At 46.8% G+C, this 22,552-nt stretch overlaps 2 protein-coding genes and 1 long non-coding RNA gene across 3 annotated transcripts; 2 read left to right on the top strand and 1 right to left on the bottom strand.

Moving 5' to 3' along the window:
• Positions 1-11,469: 11,469 nt before the first annotated feature.
• LOC101776857 (probable WRKY transcription factor 26) lies at positions 11,470-13,516 on the top strand. Its single transcript, XM_004962359.4, has 2 exons — positions 11,470-12,105; positions 12,212-13,516. The coding sequence occupies exons 1-2, from the start codon at positions 11,608-11,610 to the stop codon at positions 13,121-13,123; spliced, it is 1,410 nt and encodes a 469-aa protein (XP_004962416.1). The 5' UTR covers positions 11,470-11,607; the 3' UTR covers positions 13,124-13,516.
• Positions 13,517-16,874: 3,358 nt separating this feature from the next.
• Positions 16,875-18,041, top strand: LOC111256609. Its single transcript, XR_002676674.1, has 3 exons — positions 16,875-16,966; positions 17,540-17,605; positions 17,967-18,041. It is a non-coding gene; the product is annotated as an uncharacterized LOC111256609 (long non-coding RNA).
• Positions 18,042-18,608: 567 nt separating this feature from the next.
• Positions 18,609-20,502, bottom strand: LOC101776454 (thylakoid lumenal 16.5 kDa protein, chloroplastic). Its single transcript, XM_022825267.1, is given in 6 exon segments — positions 18,609-18,864; positions 19,015-19,087; positions 19,199-19,338; positions 19,488-19,685; positions 19,688-19,799; positions 20,431-20,502. Coding segments are annotated over 6 exon segments (705 nt in total). The 3' UTR covers positions 18,609-18,754.
• Positions 20,503-22,552: the final 2,050 nt, after the last annotated feature.

Genomic DNA, 22,552 nt, shown 5'->3' with positions numbered 1-22,552 from the left:
TACACGGCTGGACTGCAGCGGCCAGTCTTGTGTGGCAGCAGCTGGTTCGATGTGGGATATCGTCGGGGACGACGGCGCTGGCGATAAGGGTTACTTGTTAGCTTTTTCTGTTGGGTGGTGGTGGTGTGGCATGGTGGTCACTGCTCAGGCGTTAGCGTTGCGTGACTTGCGTCAATGTCTCAATCCGACCGGTCATAGAGTTCTTTTTTGTTTTGAGTTGAGTTGAGTCGGCGATAACTGTTGGAAACTACTTTGGTGGATCTGGTGCTCTACCCAGTCTAAGACCTTACATGCTTTTAATATAATCGGCAGCTCTCCTAGTTCGTTTCAGAAAGAAATCACTATCACATCTTATGACTTGCTTCCTAGTTCGTTTCAAAAAGAAATCACTATCACATCCTATGACTTGCTTCCTAGATGATTGACCAACTCAATGATTATTTAGTGCATGAAAATCTGTATTTTAAGAGTATGCAAGATAATATTTTGAATTACTGGCTGTACACGTGCATTGGTGGCAAGTCTGCTGATGCACTGAGAAACTATGAAATGTGACCTAGAGAAGAAGGAATCTGGAAACTTGGGAAGCAAGACCTGCTGATGTACTAAGAAACTAGAAATGTAACCTAGAGAAGAAGGAATCTGGAAACTTGGGAAACAAGACTACTTGATCTTCAGTTGGACTTCTGGAACTAGAACAGAAAAATATTCAGAGAAAGGCAGCGCTCAAAGAGAGTCTGAGTTAGTTTCCTGACCTTCTTTTCCTATCTATACATTTCTGCTGCAATTCGTTTATACTGCCATAAGTGTGATTTTCCATTGGCAGAAATAGCAGGTGCTTGAGTGGTTAACCAGCAACAGTCAATTAGAAGTGTTTGAACTCGTTCTGAGAGAGAATTACAACATGTTTAAAGCTCATTTAGTATTGAACTGGTTATATTTGATATATCATCTTCAATAATCAATCCCTCCACTGATCTCATTAGCCACAGGACATTTATACGTATCTAAAATGCAGCGAGCCAAAGGTTAACAAATTATAGATTCTAAAGCAACCGGATAAGCTATATATGTTTCAGATAGCACACTCTCCTTTCTCTGATGATTGATTTAGCTTGACTAAAGAATACTGTGTTGCAGATAAAATATGCAGTGGGCCAAACGTTTTCTTTTCGCAGGGAGCCTATCCATTTAACGTGCAGAGTGGCCATCTATCTATATGCTTAGGGCCTGTTTGGATTGAGGGTGTTAAAATTTAACATCCTAATTTTAACACTTTGAGATCCAAACAGATGGGTTAAAACTTAGGTGTTAAAGTTTAACACCCTAAAAACTTTAACACCTCAAGGGGGTGTTAAAAGTTGTTAAACTTGTTAAAAGTGGTCCCCCTCTTCACTTTTTTCCACCATTGCCCCCTTCTCTCTCCTCCCTCTCTCTCCACCGGCCATAAATGAGGGGGCAATAGAGTCATTTCCCATCAAAAGTGTTAAAGTTTAACACACCATCCAAACACCCCAATGTGTTAAACTTTAGCACTCCATTTGAGAGTGTTAAAATTTTAACACTTGTTAAACTTTAACATGAGGTATCCAAACAAGCCTTTAGGGTTTAGACGAACGCTTGGTAGAGTTCTTAGAAAAATGCTACAACCTACAACTACTCCTAACTAATCAATTATTGAACCTAGCATGTGCCCACGGATTTTCCGTTGTGGAATCACATCAAATATATTTTGGTCAAGTGGCTCCCTTTGATTCATATAGTCAAGTCTTGCACGCATAAAAAGCGACCGTGAGGAGATAATTATGTTGAATTATCAGTTTACTAAAAAATATATGCGAGGCCTATTCACTCATAATTGAAGTATTCCTTACGTTGGCTATTGAATTATCCCTATCATGGCACACTATTTTTATCAATGTTTGAGAAACTAGTAAATCATTCTACTGTCTATGTACAGATCATCCTTTGTGGTGACGAACCTACTTGTACTTGCAATTATACTCTGTTTCTGAGAACTAAGCACGGAGAGTTGACTTGCCATGAATTGTTTAATTACAGATGTTTTGACATTTCAGACAACGACATGTTCTCCAAAAAATAGCTTACACCACTATTTTCTATCAGAAAATATTTAATCAACAAAAAGTTTGATATTATGAAATTATTTTCTAGATAAATGTATACTACAGTTTTTCATGTTTCCAAACTAAGTTGTCGATAGTTCAAAGTTTTAGAACTTTCATCGGAACCATATTTGGGAACGTCAAGTATTTGTGACTAGGCATATATGGCATGGAACAAACAACAAATGTTAAGGATATGTTCTAACTAAGAACTGGGCCAAATACTCCTGGATAGAAACAGTATTATACTAAGAACTTGTCAAGCATAGATTATCATGCATTTCGTTTTGCATTTGTATACACTTTATTGCTGATGTATGTAGAGGTGTGAAGGTTCTAAAAAGTAGTTGAAAACTTGAGCTGGTACAAACTTAAGAAAAACAACCAAGTACATCAGTTACGAACTAGTACAACTTTTGCTTCTGGTAGAACAGAAGCTTCCTCAGCTTGCATGCCAAGCACGGGCTTCGTGTAATACTTGTGCTAATCCTTCCCTTACCTATGGAAATTGTTTGTTTTGTTGTCACCAACAACAAAATACAAAAAGACCTTTGATTGTTGTTAGCAACATGGATTTTACTAAGCGGACTGATGTCGCAACAACGAGTTGAATCCGATTCTACTATTCTGGGGTGAATAAGTGGATATCCATGCATTCTTATTTTGGCGGAAGTAAGTAGATTGGTCTGGTGTGCTCAATTCTAGTAATCATGCATTCCTTCAGTTTAAAAATTACAGACTAAATTGTTTGTTTTGTTACTGCTAGAGTCTTCTTATGTTCTTCGTCGTTATATCCTTTTTAGGCGGTGCTTAGATTTGTCCTAAAGTGTCATCCAAGTCCCCAAAGTTTTCAAATACATATTTATATATTAAGCACTTCAATTGAGGTCCAAACGTGAAAATAGGAAATATCGCTCGCCATAATTCGATCTTGAGACCATTGGGTCTGACACCATTTCGAGTTGTATGCACCGACGAATTCAACATAAAAGATTAAGTAACTGTTTGGTTGGTTGTATCATTTGATTCATGTATGAAATGATTCAAAATAATAATGATCCTTTTGTTTGGTTGGGTGAATTAGACCAACTCATCCAGGATGAGGCCATCCCACTTAATACATTATTCTACTAATTAGAGTGAACCATATGGTACAAGCAAATTGGTTGAACCACCCCATACAGGATCATCCATGCATGCATCATGTGGTGCATGCAACCAAACACACCCTAAGTTTACGAGGTGAGCTGGCAATTCACGTATATACTTCAACACCTGCAGTTGGTGCTCAGAAAGGGTTACGGATCACCTACTCAGCATACGTTGTTTTGCTGGAGGATGAGTCAATGGGCATTTCATTTAAAATCGGAGATCGAAATACCTGTGCTACTGAGCAAGGGTGCATGGCTTACTCTTCAATAAATATGAAAAGGAATCGGAAAGTGCCGTCTGAAAAGGATAATTGCATACATGATGCATCTGTCTCAATCTCAAACAAAGAGAAAAAAAAAACTGTTGCTTGTCCCACTTGCAAACCAGCTCATGGCACAGGCCACTTGTTTGACAACAATAACATACGGCTCAAAATATCGTTATCTTTGTGAATCAGCATTGTAGAAGGTGTCCTTGGTCAGATAATTGACTAACCCACCACTACATGTTTAAAGGTTCACTAAGGATATCAGTGAATCAAAGAGGAATAATCTTTTCCTACTTTTGGTTGACAAATGCAATTTTATCCCTGGCTAAAAAGTTCACAAGCATAACTTTGAGAAATAAAATGTAAAATCATCTAGCTGCAGATGTGCTGATGTATTGATTGGCTCTGGGAACTACAGCAAAAGTATTTAGCGGGGTCAAATATATGGTACTTACTTCAGTTAGTTCACTTGTCTGTTTATTTTGGACTCATTTGTATGAGAAGTTGGTGGCTCAATTTGTACTACTAATTGGTACTGCCCTAGAAGATGGCCATTTTGCTTGGTTTTATGAAAGTTAGAAAGATCTTTCTGAAACAGAGCAGATGATTTAAAGTGGTTGTTATCATTATTATAAGAAATTTAGCGTTTGTGTTAACCATGAAAAAAGTGACATCTTGATCATAAATATATGTATGACCTGGTTATGTTGCCAATATCATCCTTCTCATTTTTGTTGGTTACCCCGAATTTAGCTAACCAAAATCATATATGATGAATTTAGTCAAATGGGTCAGTTCCACGCCAGCGCTCGCCACGCCACAGTCTGTGGCAGCTGTGGCGCTCTTTTTTGGCACCACAGATTGTGACGTGGCTGGCTGTGGCCAGCAAGCAAACAGCCCCAAAGTCTCCGCACATTTACTTCACATAAAGTGTGACTTTGAAAGGACTTCAACTAAACAAAATAAACGTGGTTTTCATTCATAAATAATTTAAGTCTTCGATTTACTGAGTGAATAGTAAAAGTTTGGAAGTAGTGACGGTATCTTTCTTGTCGATATCATGGTACTCTTTTCTGACCAATGTTTGAAAAACAGTCAATCGATGCTATTGATCGTCTGTTCTACTGGTCATCAGCTGTGGTGACAATCTCCTTGCTAGTTTTTTCCCATTACCGAGGAATAAACACCTACAGTTGCCTTGTCAGCTGCCACACATTGATTAATTGTTGAATAACATTTTAATGTAAATAATATCATTCTCTTGTTGGCATTTGTAGGACAAAATGTTATCAGAAGAAATAATAAGTCAGTTGTAACTTTGTTGAACATCCGCTATATATACTTGATGACTAATTTTCAGTTCTCTCCTTTTTTTTTGATATATGTTAATGAACTTTAGGTTTTGTTATAATGGATTCCGAATTCTCCCATTGAGCAATACTTTTCCATCTCCAAACATCCTTATGATAGGAATCTCTATGGAGTCGTCATCTCCCTTTGTTATGGTTTTGGTTGTGATGCTATCAGAGGGGTCAGATACCACACAAACTATGAAACTACTGATACAGAGAACTAAGCTTTCATGGACTTTGAATTCTAACACACCGAGTAGTCTTATTCTAAGCACAAATTTGATTATCTTTCTTTATTTTCAATTCTGTGTCAACTCCAAGGTTGCCGTGAATCTTCGAGACATGCGGCCAGTAAAGAACAGTAGAAAGTAGTAGTGATGTGTTGATGCATGCATGTGAGCTAGATTTTGTCCCGTGGACTTCAACTGTGTTTGAAACAAGTATTGAATTCGACAGAAACACCAACAAGAAAAGATTTTTGGTCTTCTCTTGACAACGAAAAGATAGATGACTGAACTGATGTCTCAAGCATGTGTGTTAAATAACTTTTCTTCATTCATTTTGCCAAACATTGATTTCATTTGCAAAATGGATACATGGGTCTTGTGATCAAGTCAGATGAGTATGCACGCCTTGAGCGTAGAACCAGACTTCGTTTTGCTCACAAAATAAAATATACGAGTTTCCTCAGTACTCTCTCCGTTCCAAATTGTAGATCGCTTTAGCTTTTTTAGATTCATAGACATTATTATACATCTAAATATAGTGTATGTCTAGGTGTATAATAATATTTACGAACCTAGAAAAATCAAAACGACTTGGAACGGAGGGAGTACATGTTTATTCAAGCAAATTATTTCATTTTTCTTTTTCAGTCATTGTTGCTATCGATTTATTTGCTTCTTATTCAAATTGACAGATGGGCATAACCTTCACTAAATCATTTTTTTTTGCGGGACTTCATTAAATCAACTTGATATCAAACTGAATGGTTTCGTATAAAAAATATTTAAGTGCTCCAGCATCAACATGTTCTTGGATTACATAGGCACGAGGTGGAGTACGTAATATCCTCATACGGCAACGCACATATTTTTTTCCTGTTAAATTTGGGCATTTTATTTCTTTGGGAAACTAATTCAGAAATAAATGGTTTGAAATCCGCACGTGCCACAAATTTAAAAATTAAACAACACACCATCTCTCTAGGTTTTATTCTTCGGTGCCTGAGAAGGATCGTCTGAAAAGCAGGATCCAGCTCCAAGTAATTTTTTTTAAACGAATCGGGCAAGAGAGCTGTCGATTATATTAAAAAGAAGATGAAATCCAGACTGCACGATACAATCAAAAAGAAAAAAATTAGAACTCCAAAAAAGACACCACCACCGCATCAAGCAACTCAAACGATCGTCGGCCGCCCAACTCCACTGCTCTACTCAAACAACTCAATAGAATTGCGAGAAACACACCACTACTAACCCTGCTGCAGCACCATCACCTCAAAGACAAAGCCGTTATACTGACATGCCATCGTCACCGCTTGCGCCGTCGTCACCAATGATGTCCCACACCGATCCAGACATTGCCAAGCAATGCTAGCCCCCGTAGCCCGCTGCAAGCCATGCCAATGATCTCATCCACGCACTTCTGCTGGCCACCTCTTCCCACGCCAGCCTCTTTGCCAAACTTCGTGGTCACCACTGCCGCACGGCCGCTCCACACCGTGGCCCTCAACTGCCATACAGAAGCCATGCCCTCCAATCACCACGCCAGTGCCTTTTTCTAGCCGCCATCCACCACCGTGAACACCCGCACCTCAATTCGTCGACTTGGTCTCCACCCTCCTCCACTCAACTCTTGTGAGTCTTGTCACGCCGCCGTCGCTTGACTGGTCACCACTGCACATTGCAGGACTCCACCACAACATGACAACACCCCACCATTACGGTTGCCACTGCTACTCACCATCGGCCAACTCTGGATGTTGCCCCTCCATCGCCGCCATTCCACCAGGCCTCCACTTCTGGCACCCGCAGATGTCGTCGCGCACGAGGGAGCCCCCTGGCCGGCTAGGCCAAGGAGCCCAGTGCCTCTGGTGCCTTGAGAAGGCTCCCCGTGGAGGAGACCTGCGACACAAGAGACGGCCCGACGTCGCCAGCACGCCACCATGGCGTCCCTAGCGCACACCCCCGAGCAGGCCGCCGGCACACCTCCACGCCTCGCCTTCGCTTCACCGAACTGCAGCAACCGCTCGCAGCCCGAACCTCGCACACGGCCACCACTTCACCTCGCCGTTGCGCAGCCGCTTCCACCGCCTGCGTGGCCACGCCCGGGCCAGCAGCTCTCCCGCGGCCGATGCGCAATCCATGGCCGCCATGGCGCCGCCGTCACCTACGGCATGCGGCATGTTTCCCTGGCCGTCGCATCGCCGCCCATCTCGTCGTGGACACTGTGGCCGCCCCACGTCGATCTGCAGGGGAAACGCCTCGTGGCTTGGGAGGCACCAGATCAGGCCATGGTGGTGCCGGATCTGGCCTCCGCCAGCGCTAGAGCGAGGAGCTCGCCGTCGGCACGCCGTCTTGGCCATGGCCTCCAAAGGGGCTGGGGGAGGAGGACCGTGGGAAAAAAAGGGGGGAAAGGCCCCGCCGCCGCCGTCCTTGCGGCCGGCCGGACTTCCGGCGGCGAGGCAGCTTGAGTGGGGGAGTTGGGGTGGCGGAGGAGGAGTTGCCGTTCCGCCCGAGTCGCGGGCGACGCGAGCGACCGTGGTTTTTTCTTTTTTTTCCCTGCCTGTACCCTATAGCTCCAAATTCGATGCATGAGGGGTCTGTAGTGTCTCGATCTGAAACGAAGAGGAAACAGGCTCATGCTGATACACTCGTTTGCCGACCAGCTCAAGCGATGGGCCACTTGTTTGACGATAATACACATAGTACAGCTCAAACTCCAGCGTCACATCATCCATCATCAGTGATGTTTTTTTCGTGGACGGAAACTCCTCCGGCCCGCAGCAAAGACAACGTAACCGGCGTTGAAGTCGTGTGGTCCATTACGCTAAATGTAGACAATAATTCTTCTCGCCAGGAGACAAAAGATCGTATACGCATGCTCATCCAATCTTTTTGTAATTATAGTACTACGCCGGTCGAGCAGCTGCTGCAAACTGAGATGCGCCGCCCGTCGTCTGCCGGCGGCGGACGCCCACCGTAACGTCGGCCCAATTGGCGATAGGTTTGGTCCCGCCGGTAGCAGCTACTCCACCACACCGCCTCGCGCCCTAGCCTAGACAACAAGAGAGTAGCTTGACGACTGGCGCGCGAGCGCCGAACGTAGCTTCGGGCAGAGGCGGTTGCGTCATTGCGTGCCGGTGTCACTAGGACAGTCTTCGAGGTACACCAAATGACCAGTGTCCCCGGAAGCTTCCCAAGGCCGTGGGACCCTGTTGTCAGTGAGACGGAGCTCGCACAAATGGCGTGCGAGCTACGTACGTTGGGATCGCATCGTGGCACACTGCCGTGGGGGCGAGGGCGCGGGTCAAACGTCACCTGTGACGCATTGCCGTGTCCTGTTGGGAGAGCTGTTGGGAGAGCAGTTGCTGTCCCGTATAATTTATTACTGTGTCCGTTTCAAATTTATACGTCGTTTTGATTTTTAAGTTCATAGATATTATTATACATCTGAATATACACTATGAGATGTTATTATACACTTAGATATACACTGTATCTAAATACGTAGCAAAATCTATAAATCTAAAAATGCTATAACGATTTACATTTTGAACGGGGGAGTAATTTATTACTCCTGTGCAGCAGTTAGGGAGAGAGATCTTTTCACCATAGCCATCATTCCATCAAAGGCTCAAAGCCGGCTGCCTCAAATCGTCTTTTATTCGCTCAGGGTGAAAAGCAGGCAGATCGAGTGAACTAACCACGTCATTAGCCAACGATCGATCGACCCTGTGACGTGATCCCATTCTCTGCAAAATCTTTAACTCTTTATTAATTATCATGGGAGTGGTAATTATTAGTAGTACAAAACTTGCAAGTGCAAATCTCTTTCCCTTGCATTGATCGATGGAGACATCTCTCTCTATTCTGAGTTTCTGACCATGCATTGAGCACCTTCTATGTATCTATAAAATACAAAAGACCTGCTTTCCACCCAGCAGATGTGTAAAAAAGTAATTTAACTCTACAACCTCATATTATATAGCTCAATGGATAAATAAGGGATTTGGTATTTTTCTAGCACGACGGTTGTCATTGTATTCAGAGGCGGATCTAGCGTTAGGGTTGGGGGCTGGAGCCCCCTACCCCATGCAGCCTATAGAATCCCCATGGAGCCCCCACAACTTTTAGTTATGAATGAAGAGGAGGAAGAAAAGAGGAAAATGAGAAGGAAGAAAGAAGAAGGAAAAATAAACCTCCTTATCATTATCATCTGGATCCACCCCTGATTGTATTCATTAAGAAATAAACTTGTGTTAAAATGCAATTATATAATTATATTTGCGCCTAATTACGATAACGTGGTTGGACATGTAGTTCTGTTTTATGTATCCACTGTCCTATCGCTGCAGAGCACGGATAGCATGACCGTTGTTTACGGTGAGCAGCTCAATTAATTTTTCCAAACCACCACGCTCGCTTACGCACATGCATATGCGTGCGCCTGTATGGCTTTTTGGTTGTTTTATGCCTCGCTGCGTCCCCATTCTATCGGATGAGGCCGTCCAGATGCATTGCCCAGAAGAGCCGTGCTATGTGCCCTAGCAACCTAGAAAAAGCTAAGATAGCTAGTATAATTTCGTAATACTAAAAACCATGCAAGTTAGTTGCGCAATACATTGCCATCTTTTCAGGGAAAAATTTATATATTGCCATCTACTAATAAATAGATGAATGATTTATGGCGTGACATCTCACATGCAAATGAAGACAATAGACGGCCCCCAACGCGAGACGATGATCACATGGGCTGCGCAAACGTTGCAATGTGTAGAACTGCATCAATAGATTCTTTGGTTCAGTGTGCGTCCTTACTCCACTATCGAACAAGACAAAGGTAACTAGAGAAAAATCTAATCTAATGACTACTTGATCAGCCTGGTAAACATAGCTAGAGGGGCTAGCTAGCCTAATAAGGTTTTCCTGATCAAACGTGCATATTTTACATCCTTAACTTGGGTATATTGTTTGATCAAGGCCAAGGCGTTTACATGCCCAAAGCATATATGTCGACTATGCTTTTCGCTGGTGCCAAACATATGTGCATTACGAGTTTACGACAGGGAGAGGTTGTGGTTTGGCTAGTTAGTGCTACGTCACTGAGTAGTAGTTTGGGTGCAAACCCCCGTTTATTTAGTCCAAGCTAGTTTAACAGTTGACTGTACGCGTACACCCAATGCATAACTTTATTATCTCGTTTTCAAGTTGTAGTCCACTTAAGTCTGTCCTAAGTCAAATTTATTTAACTTGGATCAAATTTATAGAAAAAAATACCAACATCTACAACATCAGATTAGTTTGTTTATTGAATCAACCATAAAATATATGTTGGTAAAGCATTCATTTGGTAATGTGGATGTTAGTATATTTTTCTATAACCTTAGTCAAAACTAGAAGAAAAATGAATTTGGAAAAAGATAAAACGAACTTCAATTTGAAATGAAGGACGCTAGTAATCAGGACAATTTCCTTAGGAAATACCATTGCTGTGAGCACCAAACACAACAAATTATCTTTTTTTTTCTGAGTGAGTGTATGTTTATAGTAGTAACATTCTAGACTAACGGGGAGTTTGGATACCGCCCGCTAAAGTTTAGCACCTGTCACATCGGATGTTTGGATACTAATTAAAAGTATTAAATATCAGCTAATTACAAAACTAATTGCACAGATGGAGTCTAATTCGCAAGACGAATCTATTAAACCTAATTAGTCCATGATTTGATAATATGGTGCTACAGTAACCGATGGATTAATTAGGCTTAATAGATTCGTCTCACAAATTAGCCCAGGGGTTCTGCAATTAGCTTTATAATTAGCTCATGTTTAATTCTCCTAATTAGCATTCAATGTGACACTGCTAAAGTATCAAACGCTACAAAATATGCTCAAGAATAGAAAGGAAAAGAAAAGTACAGGTTTGTCCCATTTCTACCAGCATGCCCACCCGGGTCCCACTCATCCGTCGCCCATGTCCATCCATCCCATCCACTCTCGCTACAAACCCAAAATCTTCCCTGCCCGTGGGGACACGCGACGCGACTCTCTCACCCGCGCCTGGCCCCACACGGCCTCTCCTTCCCGGAACCCCCACGTCGCCGCCTCGGCTGACCGGTCAAACCGCACGAGCTTTGACCACATCCTTCCCCCGTCAACGCCCCCCGCTTCCAAGAAGCATCCCCCATTCAGCCACGTTCACATTTCAACCTCATACACCGCTGACACTCCGGGCCCACCCACCATCGCCCCACCTGTCAGAGGCACGGAAATTTAATAATCGCCCCGCCACCACCGCTGCCGGCGCTTTACCGCGCCACTACCGGCCGCTACTTAAACGGTAGCCCAGCCACCGAACAACCACTCCCGTCCTCCTCTCCGGTCTCCTCTTCCCTTCCCCTGCTCACGGTGTCACGCACCCCGTCTCGTCTCATCGGCTCCTCCTCTGCTCGGGCTGCTCTGCTGCTGCTCCGCGGTCGCTCGCCATGGCGTCCTCGACGGGGAGCTTGGAGCACGGTGGGTTCACATTCACGCCGCCGCCCTTCATCACCTCCTTCACCGAGCTGCTCTCGGGCTCCGGAGACATGCTCGGCGCCGAAAGCCAGGATCGGTCGCCGAGGGGGCTTTTCCACCGCGGCGCCAGGGGCGGCGTGCCCAAGTTCAAGTCGGCCCAGCCGCCCAGCCTGCCCATCTCGCCGCCGCCCATGTCGCCGTCCTCCTACTTCGCCATCCCGGCCGGGCTCAGCCCCGCCGAGCTGCTCGACTCGCCCGTCCTCCTCAACTCGTGCTCCAACCTCCTGGCGTCCCCGACCACCGGCGCCATCCCCGCGCAGAGGTTCGACTGGAAGCAGGCCGCCGAGCTGATCGCCTCCCAGTCCCAGCAGGACGAGACCCGGGCGCCGGGCGGCTTCAACGACTTCTCCTTCCACACGGCAGGCTCCAACGCCATGCCCACGCAGACAGCTTCCTTCCCATCGTTCAAGGTACGTACGAAATTGTAAACACACACACGCAGATCGTTAATAATCGATTCATTCATAATCAGTTAGCACAAGCTCGTAGTCTCATCATGTATGTGCGATCGTGCAGGATCAGCAAGTGGAAGCCATGAACAAGCAGATCGTCGTCGCCGCGAGCAACAAGGCCAGCAGCGGCGGCAACAACTGCGGTGGCAACAGCAACACCAAGCTCGAGGACGGCTACAACTGGCGCAAGTACGGGCAGAAGCAGGTGAAGGGGAGCGAGAACCCGCGGAGCTACTACAAGTGCACCTACAACAGCTGCTCCATGAAGAAGAAGGTGGAGCGGTCCCTGGCCGACGGCCGCATCACGCAGATCGTGTACAAGGGCGCGCACAACCACCCGAAGCCGCTCTCGACGCGCCGCAACTCCTCCGGTGCGGCGGCGGCGGAGGACCAGGCCCTCTCCGGCGCGACGCCCGAGAACTCGTCGGTGACGTTCGGCGACGACGAGGCCGATAACGGGTCGCACCGGAGCGACGCCGACGAGCCCGACGCCAAGCGCTGGAAGGCGGAGGACGGCGAGAACGAGGGCAGCTCCGGCAGCGGCGGGAAGCCGGTGCGCGAGCCCCGACTGGTGGTGCAGACGCTGAGCGACATCGACATCCTGGACGACGGGTTCCGGTGGCGCAAGTACGGGCAGAAGGTGGTGAAGGGGAACCCCAACCCGCGGAGCTACTACAAGTGCACCACGCCGGGGTGCCCCGTGCGGAAGCACGTCGAGCGCGCCTCCCACGACAACCGCGCCGTCATCACCACCTACGAGGGCAAGCACAACCACGACGTGCCCGTGGGACGCGGCGCCGCCAGCCGGGCCGCTGCGCCGCCGGCGGCGGCGCCACCGGCGGCCTCGGCCGGCGCGATGATCCTCGCCCACCAGCCATACACCCTGGAGATGCTCGGCAGCGGATACGGCGGCGGGTACGGGGCGGCCAAGGACGAGCCGCGGGACGACCTGTTCGTCGACTCGCTCCTCTGCTAGCGACGGCGGCTTTCGAGTCCACACCTCTCCGTGCGCGGCGGGTGACCTCTGTACGTGTACGGCCGCTATACGCATACAACGGCCGTAGCGTGTACGCTCGCCGTGTTAGAAGAAAATACACGTACGCGCTCTGTATACATACACTCGTAGGTGTTTTAGCTTAGCTATAGGAAGGGAAATTTGTTTATTCGTTGGATGAAGGCCTTTAATACAGCTATACGCACACGTACGTGTATCCCGTATGCGTACACATACGGTCCTGTGTCTTTGTAGCTAGCAGGAGCTAAAGGTCAGAAATTAAAGGCCGTATATATACATGTAGTGATGAGAGAAATCCAATAAGTGTGAATTGTAGAAAATACCCAGATCAAGCAGTTTTGTTTTCTTTTGTTCTTTCATTTTCCTTTATTTTCAGTTTTAGAAACTATCTGTTGGTGTTCCGGGTGACATGGGCCTCGATGGCATTTTACGTGATGTGGCTGCTCTTTTTTCGCATTGGTGCTCATCCTTATCGCAATGAGCAGGGGCAAAATCTACGTGTATCGCATCCACATTCGTTGAACCTGGTGGAGCACGTGCCGGAGCTTTTATTATGGCAGGGTGACGTGCGCGGCCCGTCTCCTTTTCTAATTTGCTCGTACCTTTTTCCAGACGCCGATGAAACGATGAATGATGATCAGATGGAGGCAGCTAATCGATTTGACTAAACCGATTTTTGTAATCAGCTTTTGTACCATTGCGGGCTGATTGATTTTGATAGCCGCCTGCGCCTAACCGAATGAACTCTTTAAGGCCTGGTTTGGTTCGGTTGCTTATTTTTAAACACCCGTCACATCGAATGTTTAGATACTAATTAGGAGTATTAAACGTAAACTATTTACAAAATCCATTACATAAGCGGAGGCTAAACGGCGAGACGAATCTATTAAGTCTAATTAGTCCATGATTTGACAATGTGTTGCTACAGTAAACATTTGCTAATGATGGATTAATTAGGCTTAATAGGTTCGTCTCGCCGTTTAGTCTCCACTTATATAATAGGTTTTGTAAATAGCCTACGTTTAATACTCCTAATTAGTATCTAAACATTTGATGTGACACTTGCTAAAAATAAGCAAAGGGAACCAAACACCCCCTAAATTTGCTTTGCTTTGTTGATTTTGTTTTCATGAAACAGCATTGCTTTGTTGTTAGTTTGCATTTGGACGTGTGGGCTCGTAGTGGGAACACGTGAAGATGCCGCCACGCTCTGGGTGGATCATGGATGCATGAAAGATGAGACACTGCCACACTGGCCATGAATTAATTCGATCGAATAAGGGGGTGTTTGGCAACACCCTGTTAAAGTTTAACACCTGTCACATCGGATGTTTAGATGCTAATTAGGAGTATTAAACATAGGCTAATTACAAAACTAATTGCACAGATGGAGTATAATTCGCGAGACGAATCTATTAAGCCTAATTAGTCCATGATTTGACAGTGTGGTGCTACAGTAACCATTTGCTAATGATGAATTAATTAGGCTTAATAGATTCGTCTCGCGAATTAGGACAGGGTTCTGCAATTAGTTTTATAATTAGCTCATGTTTAGTCCTCCTAATTAGCATCCGAACATCCGATGTGACACTGTTAAAGTTTAGCACCTCGTATCCAAACACCCCCTAAATATTTTATCCCGCCGTGCGTACGATGATGGGGCCGCCCTAACTGAATTTGCCCACCTCCAACGCTAGCTGCCTAGCTAGCATCTTCTTAGCTGGACAACGTTACAGGCTTACAGCAGACAAAATATCGTGTTCTCACTCTCAATCTCGCTGAATGCACTTTAGTTTTTAGTTCTTTTTAATCAGAAAAAAAGGGTACATCAATGGTACATGGATTGGCCGGCGGGTATTCTGCATTAATGTCGTATGTTGTCGAGAGAAAAATTGAGCTTTCAGGAGTTGGAGACTTGCAAAACCGTGGCTTTTAAAACTTCAGAATAAAGGTTTTTTTCTTAGGAAACTTCAAACTAAAATTTTATTCTTTAGATCGTTTTAATATTTTAATATTTTAAAATTTATAGATATTATTATGCATCATAATCCATCATCAATCAATCAAGGTCATGTGTGACGCCGGCGAACAACGAGCTGACCGACCCACTAGTTAATTACGTTATCTTGACCAGCCCCGCTGACATGACGATAGGAGTCAGTGGGGTACCTGATCCTCCTCTACTACCTGCCTGCCTGCCATTGCTTCTGCCACAAGACTCCGCACCCCCACAGCGGGTCAAGGTCAACGAGCCATGCATCGTCTCCCTCCCAGGCGTTCTTCTCGAACCGAGAAAGAACAAAAAGGCAGTAACGTGATGGCGCAGCAGAAGCTTCTTTTCTTCCACCGTACCCAACAGGGCAACGGGTCAAAAAGACGAGCTGTCAGTTCGTTACGCGAGCCGTTCTAGAAGACGAGCCGGGGGGCAGTCAAAATTTCCCGCAAGATGTGCACAGGCACAACAAGCGGTTTCATTTTCTGCCCCTTTTTCCGTGGGATGCAAAACGTGCCACAGGCGTCCGTATTTGTAGTCCGTGATCTGTACAGGGCTGTAAACGAGCTGAGCTCGAGCAAACTCATCAGCTCAAGCTTGTGCTTATTAGAGCATTGAGCCGAGCTCGATCTGAGCTTCGTAACCTCCCGAGCCTACTCCTAAGTTCAATTTTGGCTCGTTTATAATTCGAAACTGTTCGAGCCGGTCCGGAATCGAGTTTAAAACAAGCCAAACATGATTAGCTTACAAGTCTTAAAATATTTATAAGTCATGAACTTAGTTATGAAAATCTATATAATAGCTTTCAAAAAAAAAAATCTATACAGTACTTCCTCCATTTAAAATTATAGGTTGTTTTAACTTTTCTAAGTCCATATATGTTTGTATGTACCTAAATATAGTGTATATTTAGATGCATACGGATATATATAAAAAAAGCTAAAATAATTTATAATTGGAGATGGAGTGAGTAGTTAGATTTGATCCATTATCTTTTTTTAAAACTTCGTGAATATAGACAATGTTATTGAAAACATAAGAATACATGCATGTATACAATACACACCTCAGAGTTACACCTATTAGCACGAGCTTACTCGAGCTCGCTAGGCTCACAAGTTTTGGGTTAAATTTGAGCTTGACTCGTTTACAATTCGAGCTGATCTCAAAATAAAACTAAAATAAGTCGAACATGACTAGCAGGGGCGGAGCTACAGCTTCTCGTTGACCCCAACGGATTTTGAAGAACTCAATGGAAATCACTGTACCTGGCTCCGCCACTGATGGACCCACGTCCCTTAGACTAGTGTACATATGGCTGTTCGTACTTACTATTTGATGACCATGTTGTCTGATAGATATGACCCTGGCAAGCTTTGGCCTGGCTCCGCCACTGATGGATAGTTCATGGGCGTCAAGCTTTTTCGATGAGATCTTTTATGGTGCAAAATACTGCCAGTGGTAGTATAAAGTATAGGTTCTTTTTTGATATAGGTAAAATTCTAATTAGCACGACATATATTATTTGAAATTTTTTTTGTGTGAGCTATTTTCCCCCACGCGCCGCTAGTCCCCCGCGCGCGGCTGCCCGTCGCGCGCGTGCCGCGCCGCCCCCGCCGGCACGCCACTCCGCCCCCACGCCGCGCCTCCACCGCCCGCACGCCGCCACCACCAGCTCTCGGCCCCGCCGCCTCGCTGGCACCGCCCACACGTGATTTTGGATATGGAATCATCATCATTTAGCTTCTTGAACCAGATTCCGCAAAGTTACATCTTTTCAGACTTGGCAGAGGATTTCAGCCAAAGTGCAGGTACCTTCCATTGATATGACTGATTTCTTCCAGCCTGTTCGCTTCAGCTTATTCAGCCGGCTTATCAGCCACCATACAGTGTTTTTCTCTCACAACAAATCAGCCGTTTCAGCTTTTCAGCTGGCTTATAAGCTGAAGCGAACAGGCCCACCTATTTCTCAGTATCTCTTCCACCCATCTTTGGCTTAGGGGGTGTTTGGATACCATGCGCTAAACTTTAGCACGTGTCACATCGGATGTTTGGATGCTAATTAGGAGGACTAAACATGAGCTAATTATAAAACTAATTGCAGAACCTCGGGGCTAATTCGCGAGACAAATCTATTAAGGCTAATTAATCCATCATTAGCAAATGGTTACTGTAGCATCACATTGTCAAATCATGGACTAATTAGGCTTAATAAATTCGTCTCACGAATTAGACTCCATCTGTGTAATTAGTTTTGTAATTAGACTATATTTAATACTCCTAATTAGTATCCAAACATCCGATGTGACAGGTGCTAAAGTTTAGCACGTGGGAGCCAAACACCCCCTTAATACATTATTTGTCTTTGGATTTCCTTTCCGCAGAAATGACGCCATTCCTCACTTCTGAAACAAATAACTTCTCTGATTCAACTGGAGGAGATCATACACGTGACTGCTGAATCATCCTTCATCCTTTTTTTTTTCGGAAGCACCCCATGGACACAACATGTACTGCTGTCTCCGCTGTTTACTATCCCTATAGAAAATGGTTTTCATGCATTTATTGGACAAGCAAAACAGTTAGTGCCTGCTTGGGTGGGAATTCTCGTTGTTTACGCTAATAAGCCAATAATTTAGTCGATCAAGTATTTTCTTAATTTTTTAGGGAAACTTCTCTTAATTGTTTAGGAAAACTTCTCTTAATTGTTTAGGGAAACTTCTCGTAACTTGAGTTGTTTTCTCTCTTAGTGATTTCTTCTGCTGTCAACAAACACGCATTCTGGTATTTAATGTTTTTTTTCCTCTGCAGGTTGAGCAGCCATACACAGTGCACCAACCATCTGTACATACTCTTATGCGCAGGCAAACCTGCATTGATGGAGAACTTAATTGAGGACCTTTTGAGTTAGCTGTCGCTTCTAGTTTCTCGTCTTATATTGTGATGATAGGGTTGACTGGTGCTACCTCATCATAGGGTATCCTGAGTCGGTCTTCCAGAATGCTTTCTGATGGTATTGTCGCGGTGCTGTACTGCTGTGTACATTGTCGTGCTTCTGTAATATAATGCTTAGGCGCAGCGGTGTATGCATCTGCGTTTTATTGGGTAATGTTTCTTGATTGGCTTGCACATAAAAAATTTTAATTGATAAAGCAATTCTCAAATCAGTGTTTGGCCTGTGATTTGTGATAGCTATCTATGTGCAGGTTGTCTCACTATCTGACCTGGCACGGCATGATTGGTGAAAACTGAAAAAAAAAACCCTGCTTGATGTTTCATACACCTCAATCTCTCTTGACATACCCCAATTTCGAGGATAGAAACTGCCCATGAGCTGCTTGGAATTTTAAAAACGGACTAGACAACCAAACAAAAGCAATTTTTAGCTTCATGTCCTATTACTGTGATAATACATCGGAAATTAATTCCAATTTCTTGATGAGAATGTTGCTGTTCTCCAAGTGAGCTCAGTTCTCTGTTACGGTACCCTCTTTAGAAGATTCACAAGTGCCGGATGCATACACGTCTTGCGATCACAGCCAGTGCTTCGAGTAAGAGAAGCACCCAGCTATTTGTCAGCAAGCCACTTCACTCGCATATCAGAAGCCTTTGAGCTGGCCACTCAGCCCGGCTAACGCTATCCATTTCTCCAACGCTGTGGCTGACGACACAAACGCCGACTTGGAGGATCCAGCATCAAGCTTGTTCACTGCAACGAGAGGACACACGCATGGAACATTTCAGATTCATGCCGGCAGAAAAAGCATGGATCACTGGAAGATGAATGTTCAGGTATGTTTCAGAAATAGAAAGTTTAGATAAAGATCTAGTCCTACAGATCATAAGACTGCACGTATACCTGATGTGAACAATGAGGCCAAGGAGGCGTTAAAGCTATCAACCGTGCTCCTCTCCTCTGGGCTCGAGCTGAACTGTTGCACAGAGAACTAAACAGGTCAAGAAAATGTACAAGTTGAGAAGGGAATGAAACAACTGTCTGCAGTGAAAGGGAAGCAATTCAGGATGGATGAGGAAAGACTAACCTTGGAGAAAGCTGCATTGATGTTCTGCACCCACTGGGCATCTGTGCTTGGACCCAGGACGCTGCTCGCGTCTGGGAGATTGTCCTTGTCAATGGCCTGCCCAACTTTGCTCAACTTGTAGATGAGGTCCTGCAAGTACCCTGTGGTTTGTAGTCAAACTACAGCATTACTGCTATTGCAAAGATTCGGAGATTTTATCTCTCTTTTTCAGGGAAATTTTTTTAAAAAAACTGCATGAGAAGAAGTGCAGGTAAATTCACGGAAAATGTAAATTCACTGACTGACTGACCAGTCTCGGCGCCTGAGGCGCTGATGATCCTTTGCTTCTCCAGGCGCTTCTTCCTGTCCTCCTTGACGCGCTCCAGCAGCTCGATGTCGTCGTCCTCCTCGAGCACAAGGGCCCGTGCGGGGCGGTCGGCGGCGAGCGGGGAGAACGACGCCGCCAAGGCGGCGAGCACGCATGACGCCAGGCCGCTCCGTCGGCCTCACGCCGGTCCTGGCCTCCGTTGCTGCTGACGCCTCTGAACTTGGCCCTGCTTGCTGCCGCTGGGGGATACTGCTGCGCTGGCAGCTCCTGCACCGCCGCCGCCGCCACCTTGGACTTCGCGGCCCGCCGTGGAGTCGCCGCCGCCCGCCGGAGTCACCGCCGCCCAGTGCAACCCTAGCGACTGATTGGAAATGAGCAACCCTAGCGACCGATTGGAAATGAGAAGAGGAATAAAAAGAAAGGAGATGGTAATTAAGAAAGATTTGATATGTTGCAACAATGCCAATTTTCATCTTTCCAATCGTACCTACGCATACTACTCATGCATACTACCTATACTACAGCTTAAGGTTCTAGTAGTATGTAATTAATCTCAACCGTCGGATCTACAGCTTAAGGTTCTAGTAGTATACAATTAATCTCAACCGTCAGATTCTTACGTAGTTATTTTCGAATAGTAGTATAGGGTATTATTGTGCACCGTAAAAAAAACTCTTTTTGATAGTCCCATATGTACACTAGTCCAAGGGATGGCCAGTTTTGTTATGGACTGACCAGATGGTTCTGCATATTCACCCGCATTATTTCGGTAATAAGAGTAAAATATGCGTTCGAACTTGACAGCCAGTACAAAATGCATATCCGACCCCCTAAGCTTGCTAGGTTCATGTGAGGTCCAAATCATATATACCCACGCATTAAACAGCCTACATGGCATGCTAAGTGTGCATTGACGTGGACTAACATGTAGGTCCCACATATCAGATCCACCATCTACTCTCCGACTTCTCTCTCTACCTCTCTCTGCGTAGCGCATGGCTGGGATGGGGAGGGTCGGCGGGGCGGCGGATCGGAGGCGTGGTTGAGCTCCCACTGGTGTGCCGGCACCGCCGTCCTTGGCATGCGTGCTCTATGCGCTCGAGCTAGGGTTCAAGCCGGCGGCAGGTGGCGACACTCGAGCTCGGCCCCTCAGCAATGGTGGAAGTTGGCCCTCAAGCTGGGACTAGGCCGGCGGCGGACGATGGTGCTCGAGCTTCGATCCTCGGAAGCGGGGGGCGGCGACACTTTATCTCGAGTCCTCGGCAGTGGCACATGGGGGAGAGTGTGGGACCGAGAGCTGGCCGGGGCGGCAACCCGGTGTGGGCGATCAGCGGCCAAGGCCGCGATCTTGCGCTGGTGGATGGCGACTAGGGTTGTGAGCCTATGACCCTGCGCTGGCGGGCAGCGGTGGCCTGTGGGAGTGGCGGCGGCTGAAGTGGGGGCCGGTGCGGTCGGTCAGCGGCTGTGGCAGTAGGCCTAGGCGAGCGGTGGACGAAAGGAGCAGCAGGCCGGCGCCAGTAGATGTCAAAGTTTTCCAAATGGGCCAGGCCCACTGGGCGGCCCGAGGCCTGGCACTAAAAAACCCGGCACGAACACGAGCCCGGCACGAGAGGAATAGTGCTCGGGCCGGCCCGACACGATGATAGTGCCGGGCTTGGGCCGTCTCCCCGGCACGGTGGGCTAGCACGAGCCCGGCACGATTTTTGGGCCGGCCCGATGCTGGCCCCACACCCCCGCACCCCTTGCCTCCCGACCGTTGATCTCCGGCGTCCCATCGCCTCCCGACCGTTGGATCAAGCCGTTGGGGAGGGGGTATATAAGCCCGCTGGCCGCCTCGCCCTGCTCGGCTGCAAACCCTAGCATCATTTCCCCTCCCCTCCCCGCCGCTCTGCATTTGGATCTCGCTCTCCTCTGGCTCTTCGCCTCCGCTCTCTCACACGCCTCGCCGTCTCACCACCTCTGGCTCTCCTCCTCTCCGCCTCCGCTCTCTCGCCTCTGCCCCTCTCGTCTCCTCCCTCTCCGGCGACCGAAGGCCGGCGTCGGCCGCCTACCGGCGCCGCTGGCCCCCCTCGCCTCCCGACCGTTGTTTGTTGGTGTTCTACTGATTCGTTGGTGTGTCATCTTCTTCCCCCAACCCCCGCCTCCTCTCGCCTCCTCCCTCTCCGGCGACCGAAGGCCGGCGTCGGCCGCCTACCGGCGCCGCTGGCCGCCTGGCCCCCCTCGCCTCCCGACCGTTGTCTGTTGGTGTTCTTGTTCTGATTCGCTCCTCCCTGGCTCCGGTGTTTAGATCCATTGTTAGTTCTCCTTGCCGTGCGCTCTGGTGATCTGGATTCGTTGGTAAGCCATTGCGTTGTTGTCTTCTTCCCCCACCTCTCGCTCTCGCCCACTCCTCTGTCCACTGTCCTGTTGCCTCCTCTCTCTCCTCCCTGGCTCTGGTGCTCCATATCCATTGTTCGTTGACCTTGCCATGCGCTCTGGTGCTCCGAATTCGTTGGTAAGCCGTTGCGTTGTTGCCTGCTGGTGTTCTTCTACTGATTTGTTGGTGTTCTTCTACTGATTTGTTCTTGTTTTGTGTTTGCAAGTTGATCCATTGAGGGACCAGAGCGTCGGCGATGGACGGCGGCGATGATTTCCAGGAGCACACCATCAACGACGAGCTTCGGATGATGGGCCAGCGAGGTGATGATGAGAGTGACATGGAGGCAGAGCGGGACGAGCTCTTCGGTCGCAGCGCTGTCGATCCAATCGACATAGCTGATGCTGAAGCACCACTTGCTGGTCAAGAAGCACCTAATGCTGATCCAGACATGGTAAGCAGCGGCACCAAGAGGTCCCGTTCCACCACCTCTGAGTGCTGGAAGGACTTTGAAAAGATCTTCAAGGACATCAATGGGAAGAAGGTAAGGGTCTCTGCCAAGTGTAATCATTGTGGCATTATATATGCTGCTAGATCTTCCATTGGCACTGGCCATCTCAACAGGCATGTTGAGAAATGCCCAAACAGAAGGGCTAAGGTTCGTAATTCCTAGTCTCTGATCCATTTCAAC

The sequence above is a fragment of the Setaria italica genome, chromosome III, assembly GCF_000263155.2.
Source record: "Setaria italica strain Yugu1 chromosome III, Setaria_italica_v2.0, whole genome shotgun sequence".
NCBI classification, from domain to species: domain Eukaryota; kingdom Viridiplantae; phylum Streptophyta; class Magnoliopsida; order Poales; family Poaceae; genus Setaria; species Setaria italica.
Note: the sequence above shows the minus strand (reverse complement) of the source record. Positions and strands in the feature narration are given on the sequence as shown.